At 37.9% G+C, this 13,975-nt stretch overlaps 1 protein-coding gene across 1 annotated transcript in view; it reads right to left on the bottom strand.

Annotated features, from left to right (window-relative positions):
• Positions 1 to 5,611: 5,611 nt before the first annotated feature.
• LOC129719906 (uncharacterized) overlaps positions 5,612 to 13,975 on the bottom strand; it is a 29,833-nt gene continuing 21,469 nt past the window's right edge. Inside the window, exon 2 of the mRNA XM_055671320.1 lies at positions 5,612 to 5,950. Coding sequence (XP_055527295.1) covers positions 5,612 to 5,950 — 339 coding nt within the window. The remainder of the gene's footprint in view (positions 5,951 to 13,975) is intronic.

Here is a 13,975-nt window from a genome sequence, read left to right as displayed (position 1 = left end):
TACTCTGGCAAGGCAATCTTGAAATGGATCCTTGGGTGAACATTAGAACTGTCACCGTCCACCCCCAAGACTAAAAATGTTTGCATCTATGCATAGAATACTTTATAAACATTATTAATAAACAGATGCAGATAATTTTTTTTTCGGTCAGTGGGAAATTGTATTTTGGAACACAAATATTTTGCCAACCATAATTCTTTTGGATTGAGTAAAGATCAACAAGCTATGTTTGAATCAGTAACGAACCTCTAACGACTCAAAAAGTTACACATTGACGATCGGGAACAATTGAAGATTCTGCAATAACAACATTCCCACCAAACAGTTACAAGTTTGGGGACTATTTTCCATGTATATCAATTTGGGAATAAGCTTCTTATTCAACAACTTTTACAAAAATAGAACTTCACATATAGAAACAAACCTAACAATCCTAGCATCCTCTAAGCCGGACGAAATCGATCACCAGGATATTGAATCGGGATGGTCTAATCTTGGAGGAGATGAGTTAACGGTGAATCCACAGCTTTCTTTACCTGCAAACATGAAGCGAGGCAGATTGCATACTTGAGACACCGGACACCACAGGCATCGACGCATACATCGGACATCGGCAGCTGGCAACAGACGACGGACATCAAGTAACCGACGTAGCACTAACCGTAGCCTGGATGTGAATAACATTGTATAACCTAATCGGAAATTTTTGCCATAGTGGAAGAATAAGCAGCGAAAATTAAAACCAACCTAGAATGACCAATTATGTAGTAAGTTCTGGATTGTGATTTTATTTATGCGGGCAGTTTATAAAGATATATGTTTATATAAAAGTTGTGAACTCAAAACAATCTACACAATCTGCTTCAACTTTGTACTCACCGGTAATATTTTTCTGGCCTAGCGCCTGAAGAACGTGTAATATTTAATCACAACTAGTGAATATTCGAATTCAACTTTTTTAAATTTAACAACACAACACTTTCAAAACAAAATTAGACACTTTTAAAAACAGAATTCGGCACTTTTAAAAACTTCAAATGCAATTTTTCACGAAACAAAACCCGTATACTCTGGACAAAACATCACAAACACTATGCGCTTTCATGAACTCAAAAACAAAATGGCAAACTTATTCAGTTGTTGGATGTTTTTCCGTAGGATCGTTAGATTTATCGTTTGGATGACAGTTTCGCAGGTACACTGCCTTCAAAAACTACTCAAATCGGAGTTTTTTTTTAAAGGCTGGTACCATTCGAGTAGTTCATTTTGTACCAACTTTTTTGGAAGATTTCTTTCTGAGTGTTACGTATGTCTTATGTATGTGGTTTGACATTATTCATCAAATTCATTTTATAACTCGCTACTACCCGAGATGGGGATTGCTATTTCCCAAACCAACATAGCAACGCCCGGTGCGGTTGCCGCGTTATGGTGGGAGTTGCCAAACTAGCTTTAGAAACTTCAATTTAGCCACTCCTACCATAACGCGGCAACCGCACCGGGCGTTGCTATGTTGGTTTGGGAAATAGCAATCCTCACCTCGGGTAGCAGCGAGTTAATAAATTTGGCAACGCAATAGCAACGAGCCGAATCGTTGCTATTTCATCAAATGTCAAAGTGTTGTTTTTTTTTTGAGGCGCGCTCGATAGTGATTGTCATCACGGCAAGTGATTTATTTTCATCTATACCTATAACTGCATTAGTCCAGTCTGTTTGTCTGTCTGTCTGTCGGTCTGTCTGTCTGATCCATATGGGCTCGGAAACTAACGGACCGATCAACGTGAAAATTTGTGTGTAGGGGTTTTAGAGGCCGAAAAAGGTTCCTATGATGGTTTAAGACCCCTCCCTCTTCTGAAAGGGAGGGGTCCCATACAAATGAAACACAAATTTCTGCACATCTCAAAAACTAACCAAGCAAATGGAACCAAAATTAATATTTGGATATTTTAAAGAGTAACAAATATGTCCACATTGTTTCGACACCCCTCCTTCTGAAAGGGAGGGGTTCCATACAAATGAAACACAAATTTCTGCACATCTCGAGAAATAACCAAGTAAATAGAACCAAATTTGGTAGGTGGATATTTTTACGGGTAACAAATATATCCATAATGGTTTGACACCCCTCCCTTTCTACAAGGGAGGGGTCCCATACAAATGAAACACGAATTTCGCACAGCTCGAGAACCAATCAACCAAATACAACCTAATTTGGTATGTGAATGTTTTTAGAGGTAAAAATATGTCCATAATGGTTCGACGTCCCTCCCTCTTCTGTGAGGGAGGGGTTCCAAACAAATGAAACAAAAATTTCTGCCTATCTCGAAAACTAACAAACTAAATGGAACCAAATTTGGCAGGTGAATGTTTTTAGGGGTAACAAATATATCCATAATGTTTCGACACGCTTCCTTCTTCTGGCATGTCTCCAAATACCATTTCGAAATCCAAGATGGCGACTTCCGGTTTCTGAAAAACAGCCGAAAATGGCCAAATACCATCCAACATGGGTGTTTCTTCAACCAGAATGACGCTCAGAGGCCAAAACCTGTCGCCTTGTGCCATTTTGAAATCCAAGATGGCGACTTCCGGTTTCAGAAAAACAGCGGCAAATGACTAAATACCACCCATTATAGGTATTTCCGGAATTATTATGACGCACTGAAGCCACAAATCGACCTATCAACCTCAGACAACATTTTGAGTTGTAATATGGCGACTTCCGGTGTCTGGAAAACAGCCAAGAACGACCAAATACCACCAAATTTGAGTGTTTCTTCAACCAGAATGACGCTCAGAGGCCAAAAATTGTTTCCATATGCCATTTTGAAATCTAAGATGGCGACTTCCGGTTTCTGAAAAACAGCGGCAAATGACTAAATACCACCCAATATGGGTATTTCCAGAATTGTTATGACGCACTGAAGCCACAAATCGACCTATCAACCTCAGACAACATTTTGAATTGTAAGATGGCGACTTCTGATGTCCGGAAAATAGCCTAAATCGACCAAATACCACCCAATATGAGTATCTCCGGAACCAGAATGATGCAAGGAGCTTAAAATTGACCTCAGACATCACTATGAATTATAAGATGGCAACTTCCGGTTTCTAAAAAAACAGCCGAAAATGGCCGATTTCCATAGTATGGAATGAGTATCTTCGGAACCAGAATTATACACAGGAGCTATAATCGACCACAGACACCATTTTGAATTCGAAGATGGTGACATCCGGTTTTTGAAAAACAGCCGAAAATGACCAAAAAACACCCCAATACGAAAAACAGCCGAAAATGACGTTCAGGGGCCAGAAATTCTTTCCAAATGCCATTTTAAAATCCAAGATGGTGACTTACGGTTTCTAAAAATTGTGACCAAATACCACCCAATATGAGTATCACCGGATCCAGAATGATGCAAGGAGGTAAAAATTGACCTCAGACACCAGTTTGAATTGTAAAATGGCAACTTCTGGGAAACAGCCGAAAATAACTACATATAGATATGTCCGTTATCGAAATGGTGTAAAGAAGCCAAGCATTGACCCTGGACACCATTTTGAATTCAAAGATGATCACTTTCAGTTTCTGGAAAACAACGAAAATAACTGAAATGCACCTAATATATTCCCGGAAAAGAGGTCACGTACAAAAGCCAAAAGTCGAGGATGTTGTCATTCCATTAAAACCAATCGTTTCAAACGATATAAACTAATCGCAAAGAATCAATGAATTTGAAATGTTTGAAATTATTAAGTTAAACACTAAAATAGGCGGGACGAAGTTGGCCGGGTCAGCTAGTGTTTCATATTTGGGAAAAACTATCCCATTAGAAACTATTCTAATTTCAATATCGAGCTAGATACGTTTTGAAACGGAGAATAAGAAATGAAAAGGTGCTATAATAACTACGCGAAGCTTTGCAAGTAAATTTAGCGCTTTCGCTTTTGTATCGCATTCATAAGCGCACGACCACACTTACGTATGTTTCGCTCGCGCATGTATTATCCATGTATTATTATCCATCCCGTATTATCCTTAGCGTTGGTTATCAGAATAAGCGAGATTCATCTAAAAATGCATGTATTAGTAAGTATATCAAGTTGTATGAATGAATTTCTATTCTTGTTTCGCGCATTGATAAAGATAAGTATCTAGCCATTCTTAATGAAGGGAGGAATCTCTTCTCTATCTTACTCATTGTTAGTATGTGTTTTACATTTAAGACAGTGCATTAGATTTAGGTATAAAAACCCTGTAAATTTCATTAATAAAATCTTTCTGTTTGTAAATTCTTTTGTGGAAACGAAGCGATTCAGTTTGAAACCTAACTGTAAGTATAAAGAACAAAATATCGTCGGCACAGTGATATTAAAAATAAAATTTGTATTTGTAGTTTATATTGTGAAAATGAGTGTTGCGAAACTCGGACATAATTGGTCGGTGCCGGAAGATGAAGCGCTTTGCCTCGCTTGGTTGAACACGTCACAGGACGCAAGTGTCGGCGTGAATCAGCGAGCGCAAACTCTATATGACCGGATTTATGTAAACTTTTTAAAAATCTGTGCGGATAGGCATGTGCCGGGAAACCCAGAGCTTCGGGCTGCCAGCGGAATCAAGGCCAGGTGGCACACCATCAGCAAAAGTGTAAGCAAGTTTGCTGGGTGCCTGGCTCAAATCCGAAACCGAAATCAGAGTGGCGCTTCTCCGGAAGATGTTATGAAGCAGTCAGTTGCATTGTTTGCAATTATGGAGAAAGCACCATTTTCCTTTATGCACTGCTACATTTTGCTGCAGAATGCACCGAAATGGCAGCAATATAACACCATCAAGGTATACATTCCTAGCGTTCATAAAAACATTTATTACAAGATATATGTTTATTTCAAGTACCTATTAAAAAACGAGCAGCTCCCGAAAGCGATGATACAGCCCGAGACAGTGGTTCAGACGACTTCTGGTTCCGATCGCCCTATCGGACAGAAAGCTGCCAAAGCTCGGAAGCTTGCCACGGGATCTGAGAAATACGACGCCGGGTTGCAAATAGCCAAAGCTGGCACTCGTTCGGCTACTGCTGCGAAGGAAAGGCTGACCTACACGATGCAGAAAGCTCAAGCCCTCACAAGAATGGCCAACCATGCCATTTTGTCAATAAATCTGGAGGGCTTGAACGAAACTGCTCAGAAGTACTACCGGTTAGAGCAGCAAAGGATTCTGGCCGAAACCAGGAAGCAAACGGTAACGACGGAAGAATCGGTATTCTCAAACGAAGAATTCTCGAATGTTGGAGTCTTGGATGAAAGTGAATCCGATGACGGTTTGTTTTAAGTTTGTTTTGTAATTTGTTTTTAAGAATAAAATGTTTATAACACACATTTATATTTACTTAAAGCCCGAATGCAAACACGGCGTAATGACACTTTCTTCAAGGCGTAATTGCGCCTTTCGTTAGGTTCGGCGGAGCTCAAAACGACGCGATGCACCTGCCATGTAGATGAGTGGAAGGTGGTAGAAGCTAAAGGCACATTAGAAGTTTTCAAGACAATTTTCGTAGAAAAGGCGTTGTCACGCCGTGAATGTATTCGGGCCTTTAATCTATTCTTGGTCTCATTTCATAGCCCATAGATGTTCAATTAGATCGTTTTGGAGCTGTTCATGCAGTTTAGAGTTGTGAACTTCTTGATACTGAGCCAGAAATCCAGCAAAATCGCTCATGTCCGGATTAGCACAGTATTCCTCTGGGCTGAGGTCGTGTGGGCTGGAATCATCATCGCGTTCATTATCGATAATCATGTTATGCAGTATTATGCATGCGCGCATCATAAATCTTAAATCTTCTTTACTCCACAATCTGGCCGGGTTTTTGATAATGGCAAACCGGGCCATAAGTACACCAAAAGCTCGTTCCACATCTTTTCTGCAAATTTCTTGCTTTTCAGCGAAGTACTGTTGAGAAAAAATAAATAAAAACTTTTAAAATCATCAACTAAACAAGCTATATCGCCTGCTGCAATCTAAGTCACAAGGGTGGTTTGTCAGCTAAGCTCACTTTATGGTCAGTGAGATATTTTTAGGTTTAGGTTTAAGCTTTATTTTATAAATTTTTACATCCATTACATACAACCCCCACCCCTAGAAAAAAAAGCTCTCGTCGGACTTATTGCAAGGCTATATCTTTCGTCCGGTATGTATCCGGCTGCGCCACAGCATCCTGTATGAGGGTTTCGAAAATATGTGACACGCGTGTAGCTTAATATTCAGATGTACCGCCCTCTCATGCCGGAAACGAACAGTGGCGTGGCTGTAGCGATTACCATACTCGTGGCGGTAAGTGTAACCTTTCATTGTTGAATGATTCTCACGATGATTATTGAGCGCGAATTTTAATCTGAAGCACATCGGACACTGACTGCACTTAAACGGTCACTGATCAGTGTGTGATAGTATGTGAGCTACAATATTCATAAATACCAATCCACAGACACTGCAAATCTTACCGGCAGTGACTTTTTTCGGCACCGGATTAGGTTTGGGAATTTTCTTATTGTGCACTTTCAAAAGCACAACATACGTCGCAAACGATTGCCTCTCATATGGCACTCTTCTAGATGAGTGTCTAATTCTGTCATCTTTATATTGTTTGCACAGTACTTACAACACTACGTTTTCTTGTTTTCATGGTTCAGTAGTTTATACCAGTTATCATATTCTTTATTACAAGCCTCGCAAAATGAATTACGGACATGATATTGTATTGCGTTAAATGACTTTTCATTGTTATGACTTTCTGTCACATGCTCGACTATGTCGTCATAAGATCTGCTTGTAAAAGTACACATTTCAACACAACATACGTATCCTACAAACGCTTAAATAATCGTTCAGCCGAATAAAGCAATTTGGATGCGATGTGTTTTAAATTGTGAACAATATTTTCGGGGAATTGTTTGTCCTGAACTTCTTGGAAACTATTTCACGAAATCTTTGCTACCTTCAATTGATAACCAATAAATTGGTTAGGGATGAACCTTGTTACATAATTGTTGTATAACATGATTTGATGTTCTATTTTATTAACTCACTTACCCATTAACCCACATTTTTTAAATAAAACTTGTAATAATTTGCTATAAATAGTAATGTGTTCGAGACAACATTTATGTTTGTTTTATTTTTTTGTTACTAATATGTTTGCTTTATGTCTTGTCCTTGTTCACATCACATTGTCCTTGTTCGTATCACGCTGAAATCACGTGGTACAATATATTGTTTTTGTTTAGTTTCATTTTTTTAAATTAAATACTAAGAAATCTAATCTTTCTGAATCGTTTCAAGTATTACAAGACCTGCAGTAGTCTAGTTAAAGCGAATATTAATTGGGTGCATGGGAACCTATTAAAAAGTCGAGTCTATGTTTCCAAAAAACACAAATATTGATTGTTGTAAAAAAGACGCTACATTGCACAATGATCCAAAAACCGAATTTAGGGGGAAATTTGGGTCTTGAGCTCTATAGCAACATTTTAGAGAAAAACTTTCTTCTACAAAGTTGTTACATATGATAAAGCGCTCATTGAAAAATTATCAAAAATTAGGGTGACCAACATTTTCGATGCAATCAAGTATCTAACTTTTATATCTTTGTAGATAGAAGAAAAATTTGTTCTACAATGTTATAGCTCCATTAATTTTAAGTAACTTTGTATGTCATTCATTTTGGGGCAAACATAAAAAATATCTCTTGGTCTCATTTTGAAGGGCATACTTGACTCTATAAATGGAGGAACTTTTAGAAATATGTTATTTTTTACATTTGAGTAAATTCAATTTAAAAACAAGCCGAAAATTTCAATAATTTCATACATTTTGCATATAAAAGCACCCAGATTTATTTTTTGGTATTTTTTCTTATAACTAGACGTAATTTCCTTTAATTTGACCCAAAAAGATCGAAAATCGATCAACTGGTTCAAAAGTTATGATTTTTTTAAATAACATACATCGAATATAGCCGTTTTTATGGTCACCCTATTTCGGAGCTGGTCCCCTTAACAACCCAACGGAACAATATGGGTTTGATTATTTTCAACATAGATGCATCCCTGCGATTTTGAGCACAATTGAAGCACTTTGCGTGACCAACTTCAAAATAGGGTAATGTATTTAATTTTAAAATAATTCATAACTTTTGAACCAGTTGATCGATTTTCGATCTTTTTGGGTCAAATTAAGGGTAATTACGTCTAGTTATAAGAAAAAATACCAAAAAATAAATCTGGGTGCTTTTATATGCATAATGTATAAAGTTATTGAAATTTTCGGCTTGTTTTTAAATTGAATTTACTCAAGTTTAAAAAATAACATATTTCTAAAAGTTCCTCCATTAATAGAGTCAGGTATGCCCTTCAAAATGAGACCAAGAGATATTTTTTATGTTTGCCCCAAAATGAATGACTTACAAATGAAAATCGCATATTTTTTGATGAAAAATAATAATAACTTCGAGTAAAATTGAGATATTTACGATGTCAGCATTGCAAATTGTTTCTCCTAAAAAGCTCTAAAAGTCGTTTAAAGACAGTTTTGAGATGAAACTTGAAATAAAAAAGTTAGAGCGTAAAATATGTTTTTTCAATATAAATCGGTTGTTTTCAAAGATAGAGAAAAACTGTTGAGTTTTGAGATGAAACTTGAAATAAAAAAGATAGAGCGTAAAATATGTTTTTTCAACATAAATCGGTTGTTTTCAAAGATAGAGAAAAACTTTTTTCTACAAAGTTACTTAAAATTAATGGAGCTATAACATCGTAGAACAAATTTTTCTTCTATCTACAAAGATAAAAAAGTTAGATACTTGATTGCATCGAAAATGTTGGTCCCCCTAATTTTTGATAATTTTTCAATGAGTGCTTTATCATATGTAACAACTTTGTAGAAGAAAGTTTTTCTCTAATATGCTATAGAGCTCTAGACCCAAATTTCCCCCTAAATTTGGTTTCTAGACCATTGCATTGTGCATTGGTATCAGCTGAAGGAATAGAATGATTCAAATCGTAACAATTTATTCTTAGTCAGGAATAATACTCGGATTAAAATTATATAATATACAACACACTCTAGCTATTAAATCAACTACATTTTCACTATCCTCGAAACGAACTAGAGTGTCTGTAGTTATCAGCTGGGACAAAATATGAAACTTTAACTTAAGTGTACCTATACATCTTTCGATATGTATACGCAAGTCGTTATTTGATTGTTTTGTTCGATCTCTGCTGGTGTATATTGTGTATTGCTCCTTAAAACGATGGAATGTTGAGTGAAGCTCTCTTAGATTGTATTAAATTTTAGATTTCGAAACCTTTGTCTGCTATAACTACATCTTGCGGCATCAAAATATCTAGGAAGCCTCTCTCACTGACAGTTTTTTTATCTGAGCATCTGCCACTAAATCCTGGTGTGATAGAACAAATGTTTCCATCAGGAGTCAAAGCAATTAAAAATTTGGTAGTTTCTGCTTTTTTATAATTACTTAAATGTTGAACCGCTCCTTTGAGTGTGCTACGAATCTGACAACGAACTTCGAAACAATCTATGATGAAAACTCTTGATTCACCAGATTATTTTTTTTTAAACTTTCTGGTGTGTACCGTAACAACACTTTTTTAGTTGGCACTTTAGTGACATATTTCAAGTGAGCATCCATTACCCTCAATGTAATATGAAAATATTTCGAAATTGTGTTGGAACTTACATCGTATCATAACCAAGAGATTCAAATTGGGGATTTAATCTAAGCTTAGTGAGGGTCATTACAAACATTCGCATTTTTGTTAAATGGCATAAAGGATCTGTTGCGAACAGTATTGAAGTCAGTTATACCCGTAATATACAAACATTTTTTGTTGGAAACCGAAATGAACTCAAATACGCGTTGATGTAATATGAGCTCGTTTTCCAAAAAATCAACCCGTGCCTGAAGGCGCATCATTTGGTATTTTTTCACCATATCACAATCTAGATTACTTGCTTCACAGCAATTTGTACTGGTGGAAACATCTAAAAGTTTCTTGGAGAAATTTGAAACATCTTCTATTAGTGCATTTTCAGAAACAATGCTGGTGGATATGTTCACAAACTGCCAGTGCAGTACTGTATTCTCAAGAACATTATTGTTGGCATTCAAGTTCAAAGGGTATCTGACAAATCCGAACGATCTCCGCAATTTAGTAGTACTGTTCTACGACTTTCGTAGCTTGGAGAGCTTGGTTGTTCTTCATCGCTAATGAAAGAAACATTACTCTGCTGGGATTCATATGAGCCGCATCCGGAATTCACTAGCGATGGAAATGTTGCGTTATTTTTGTCGAGATTGGCTGTAAGTAAAATAACTGGTAGTTTTTACTTTCTCCTTCTAAGGTATTCCTGTGCAGATCGATAGAAGGTATCCAATCTGAGTCACTTGTATCTGTGATGCGAGAGGGTTGTCCTGAAGAAAATCAGAATACTGGAAAACGAAGTTTATGGATGTTATTATTACACTTTACCCTTCTGAAAAGTGTCTTTGTATCCGAGAACCTCATTCCATTTTTGCATGCGTTTATATCTCAGAAAACTAAATGTACTTCCTGGTGTAAGAAAACGAAACAACTTTACAGGGGTGACATTGCGCATTTCGTTTCGAGCAACTCGAACAAAACTAAATGATCGCTGGGGGGCGCTATGTTTCGTTTTTCGTATTTTTTCGACTTTGTGGGTTAGATGAGCCGCAGGACAAATGACATAACTAGCAGTTTGTGACCTACTTGAAAATAGCGAAAATCGTTCGAATCGAGCTGCGCAATGCCACCACAGACTTGTTCTGTCAGTCAACATTCCCATACACAACATTTTAAAGGCATTTTGGCCAACAAATTGTAATCTAATAAAATCGAGATCAAAACTGCTGAGTCCGAACCGTAAACAATGTTGCCACTATCTGTCAAACTTCGATGTGTGACGTCACCGTGCGATGGTCTATATACCAGCTAGCTGGCATCCAGCGGATTCGCGATTTGCGGGCCCCATTGACAGATGCTATGTTATGCGTATGAAAAGTGGCGATGATATGCTATCTCGTTTACACACACGCTGAGATGTTAGTCCTCGAAACATGGCGGGATGCTAGCTGCTATATACTCGTTGGTATGGTTGAGGGATACCAGATGTGCAGATTTGTCTGCAAAACGCAGATTTTTGGGGTCCGTGTACAGATTTTTATTGATTCGCAGATTTTTGCAGATTTTCCATAGTTTATGCAGATTTATGTCAGAGTCTCCTTATATTTGCGCAGATTTTCTCAAAATGTGTGCAGATTTTTGCAGACTTTTGCCTGCGCGAGCGATTTTTTTTCGAATCACAAATAGATTTCAAGCAGATTTTTCCGGGTTTTCGAGCAGTTGAAGACGTTTTTTCAAAAACATCTGGCATCTCTGGTGTGGTTACTGTGACTAGCCAACCGAAACAAAAAGATGAAGAAGAAGAAGTATCCACTAGTTTCACTAGTTTATCTTGAACTAAATTCTGCACTATTTTACACCTACTGGCAATACGAGCGAAAATTAAGCAGTGGACAAGTCGGAAAATCTGCTGCACTAGTATGTATAACCACAGGTATATGCGGTCCGTTCGGGCGGGGCAACCGGATTTGTCGTAGAAAGTGCAACCGATGCCCAGAACATATCGTTCGGCATAGAGGAACAATCAATCAGCAGCGGAATGACACATCGGTTGGGTTTTTCCGTTCAATGTAAGCAACCAACCGAACGTACCGAAAATGCTGACCCACCAGAAAAATAACATTATCTACGGATTTGTATAGATACAGGAGCGACAAGTGGCACTAATTTCCAATACTTGGATGAAGCTGAGCTTTGAGGAGCGAACTTTGAAATCTGGTAAATCCCTCAACATTACGGACAATTGGCTCAGTTTCTGTCCCACCTCTAACTTTGCTTTATTATCTTCGAATATGGTAACGATTCTTATGCTTGTAACCTTGAAGGTTTCCATTTCCACTGGTAGTAGTTCACCATCAGGCCACAGCAACAACCATGTCATTCGATATTGCCGTAGATTGCACTCGATAGCTCGAGAAAGGCCAAGCACTTCGAATTGCCAAACACATTTTCGGAGCGGATTCGCGGCCCGAAAGTTTCTGGAAGCGGCCTACAAAACCAAGAACCCGCTCGTCTTTCACTACGTGTATAATAACATTCAAACCAAAAACGTGAGATTGTGTGGATCACCTGGAAATAAGCTTCCCTGGTGGAAACGCCAAGAATTGATCGAATAGTGTTTATATAAATTTATTATGCATTAAGTTGAAAACTGGAGTTGTCGACTAGCGACATTCGATTTTTGTCTCATACCGTACATTATACCTAACGTCGGAAGTAATGCGCTGTATAGCAAATCAGATGCGCTATACAGCGCACTACTTCCGACGTTAAGTATAATGTACGATATGAGAGTAAAAATTATATATATATATATATATATATATATATATATATATATATATATATATATATATATATATATATATATATATATATATATATATATATATATATATATATATATATATATATATCCCTACCCATGGGTGGAGGACTTGACGGTGATCTTTTTTTTTTTTTTTATTCTCGCTTATTTTCCGTCGGTCTAGTTCCGCCACTGTTGTGGCCAATCACCGACGCCCAGGGAGGCGACTCCACACCCAGGACCCTTACTCACGACCCGTTTATTAACGGACCGGCGCCAACGGCTTTACTTCCTCATGCGATGGAAGGCGTGATCCCAGAGATTTTTTGCCTCAGAAAATCTCCCGGTGTCGGCTAGGATTGAATCTAGACCAGTTAGGTTGGTTGTGAGTGGATCACGCCACTCCACAACCATCGACACCTATGTCGGCGGTGGAATTCGAACCCAGGCGTCGAGCGTGGTTGGCAGAGACGTTACCAACCACACTAGGCCCCCGCTAGACGGTGATCTGTCAAGCGTATTTCCTAACGCAATTTTTGATTAGACAACTAATAATATAAATAATAATTTTTCAGTTTATTTTTTATGCCCAGCTGAATTATATAAATAATAATATAGTAATAACATAATAGTAACAACTCAATATTCAGTAATCACCACAATAGCATTCGTTATGTTTGATTACGCTTGACTTATCACACCGCTGGTTTTAGTCTTGCATGACCTAACAAAACTAAATACTGGCGGGGTCGGTAGGGCTTAAGCGAGGTTTATACTAACCCTAACATTACTAACAAAACCTCGTGACTGACGTCCACCCATTGCACTCATAGATATAAAGTAGCATTACTAACCCTTCTAATTTCTCTCGCAACTACTACTACTACTCATATTATCATTTTTCTATATATATACATGTGTGTGTGTGTGTGTTTTTTTTTCTTCACTAAATATCAGCTATTTTAACTGCGCGAATTTCTTTATTCCCATATGTCAATCCCAGTTACAATCTGACTGCTGTCGGAACGTTTCTTTTTTCTCTTTGATTCGACCCATTATCGCGCATTTGGCACCTCAAAAATAGTTAGTCGCGCATCGTAACTTTTGTTAATTTCGGTATACCAATGCCCCATGCATTGAACGTCGACAGCTGTCTGGCATGTCTTTCTTGCTTGCGTCGTGAGTTGCGGGGTCGTTTCTTTATTCCAGGGGCGGGTGTGCTCTGACCCAGTGGAATAAAGAAATTCGTTATCAGTTGTACGTTTTTCCCTTTTTCTGCTAGAATGACTCTCTTGCGTCTATGGGTGGTTAAAGGGTTTGAAATATGTTGACAGCGTAAATGTGGATGTGTGTTGATTGTACTGTTTGGTTTTAATGTTAATCCACTCCCTTCTCTCTCTTTTTTTTATCGTTCTGCGGCTGCGAGATGAAAATTGCCGCAGTAGA

The sequence above is a fragment of the Wyeomyia smithii genome, chromosome 2, assembly GCF_029784165.1.
Source record: "Wyeomyia smithii strain HCP4-BCI-WySm-NY-G18 chromosome 2, ASM2978416v1, whole genome shotgun sequence".
Classification (NCBI taxonomy): domain Eukaryota; kingdom Metazoa; phylum Arthropoda; class Insecta; order Diptera; family Culicidae; genus Wyeomyia; species Wyeomyia smithii.
Note: the sequence above shows the minus strand (reverse complement) of the source record. Positions and strands in the feature narration are given on the sequence as shown.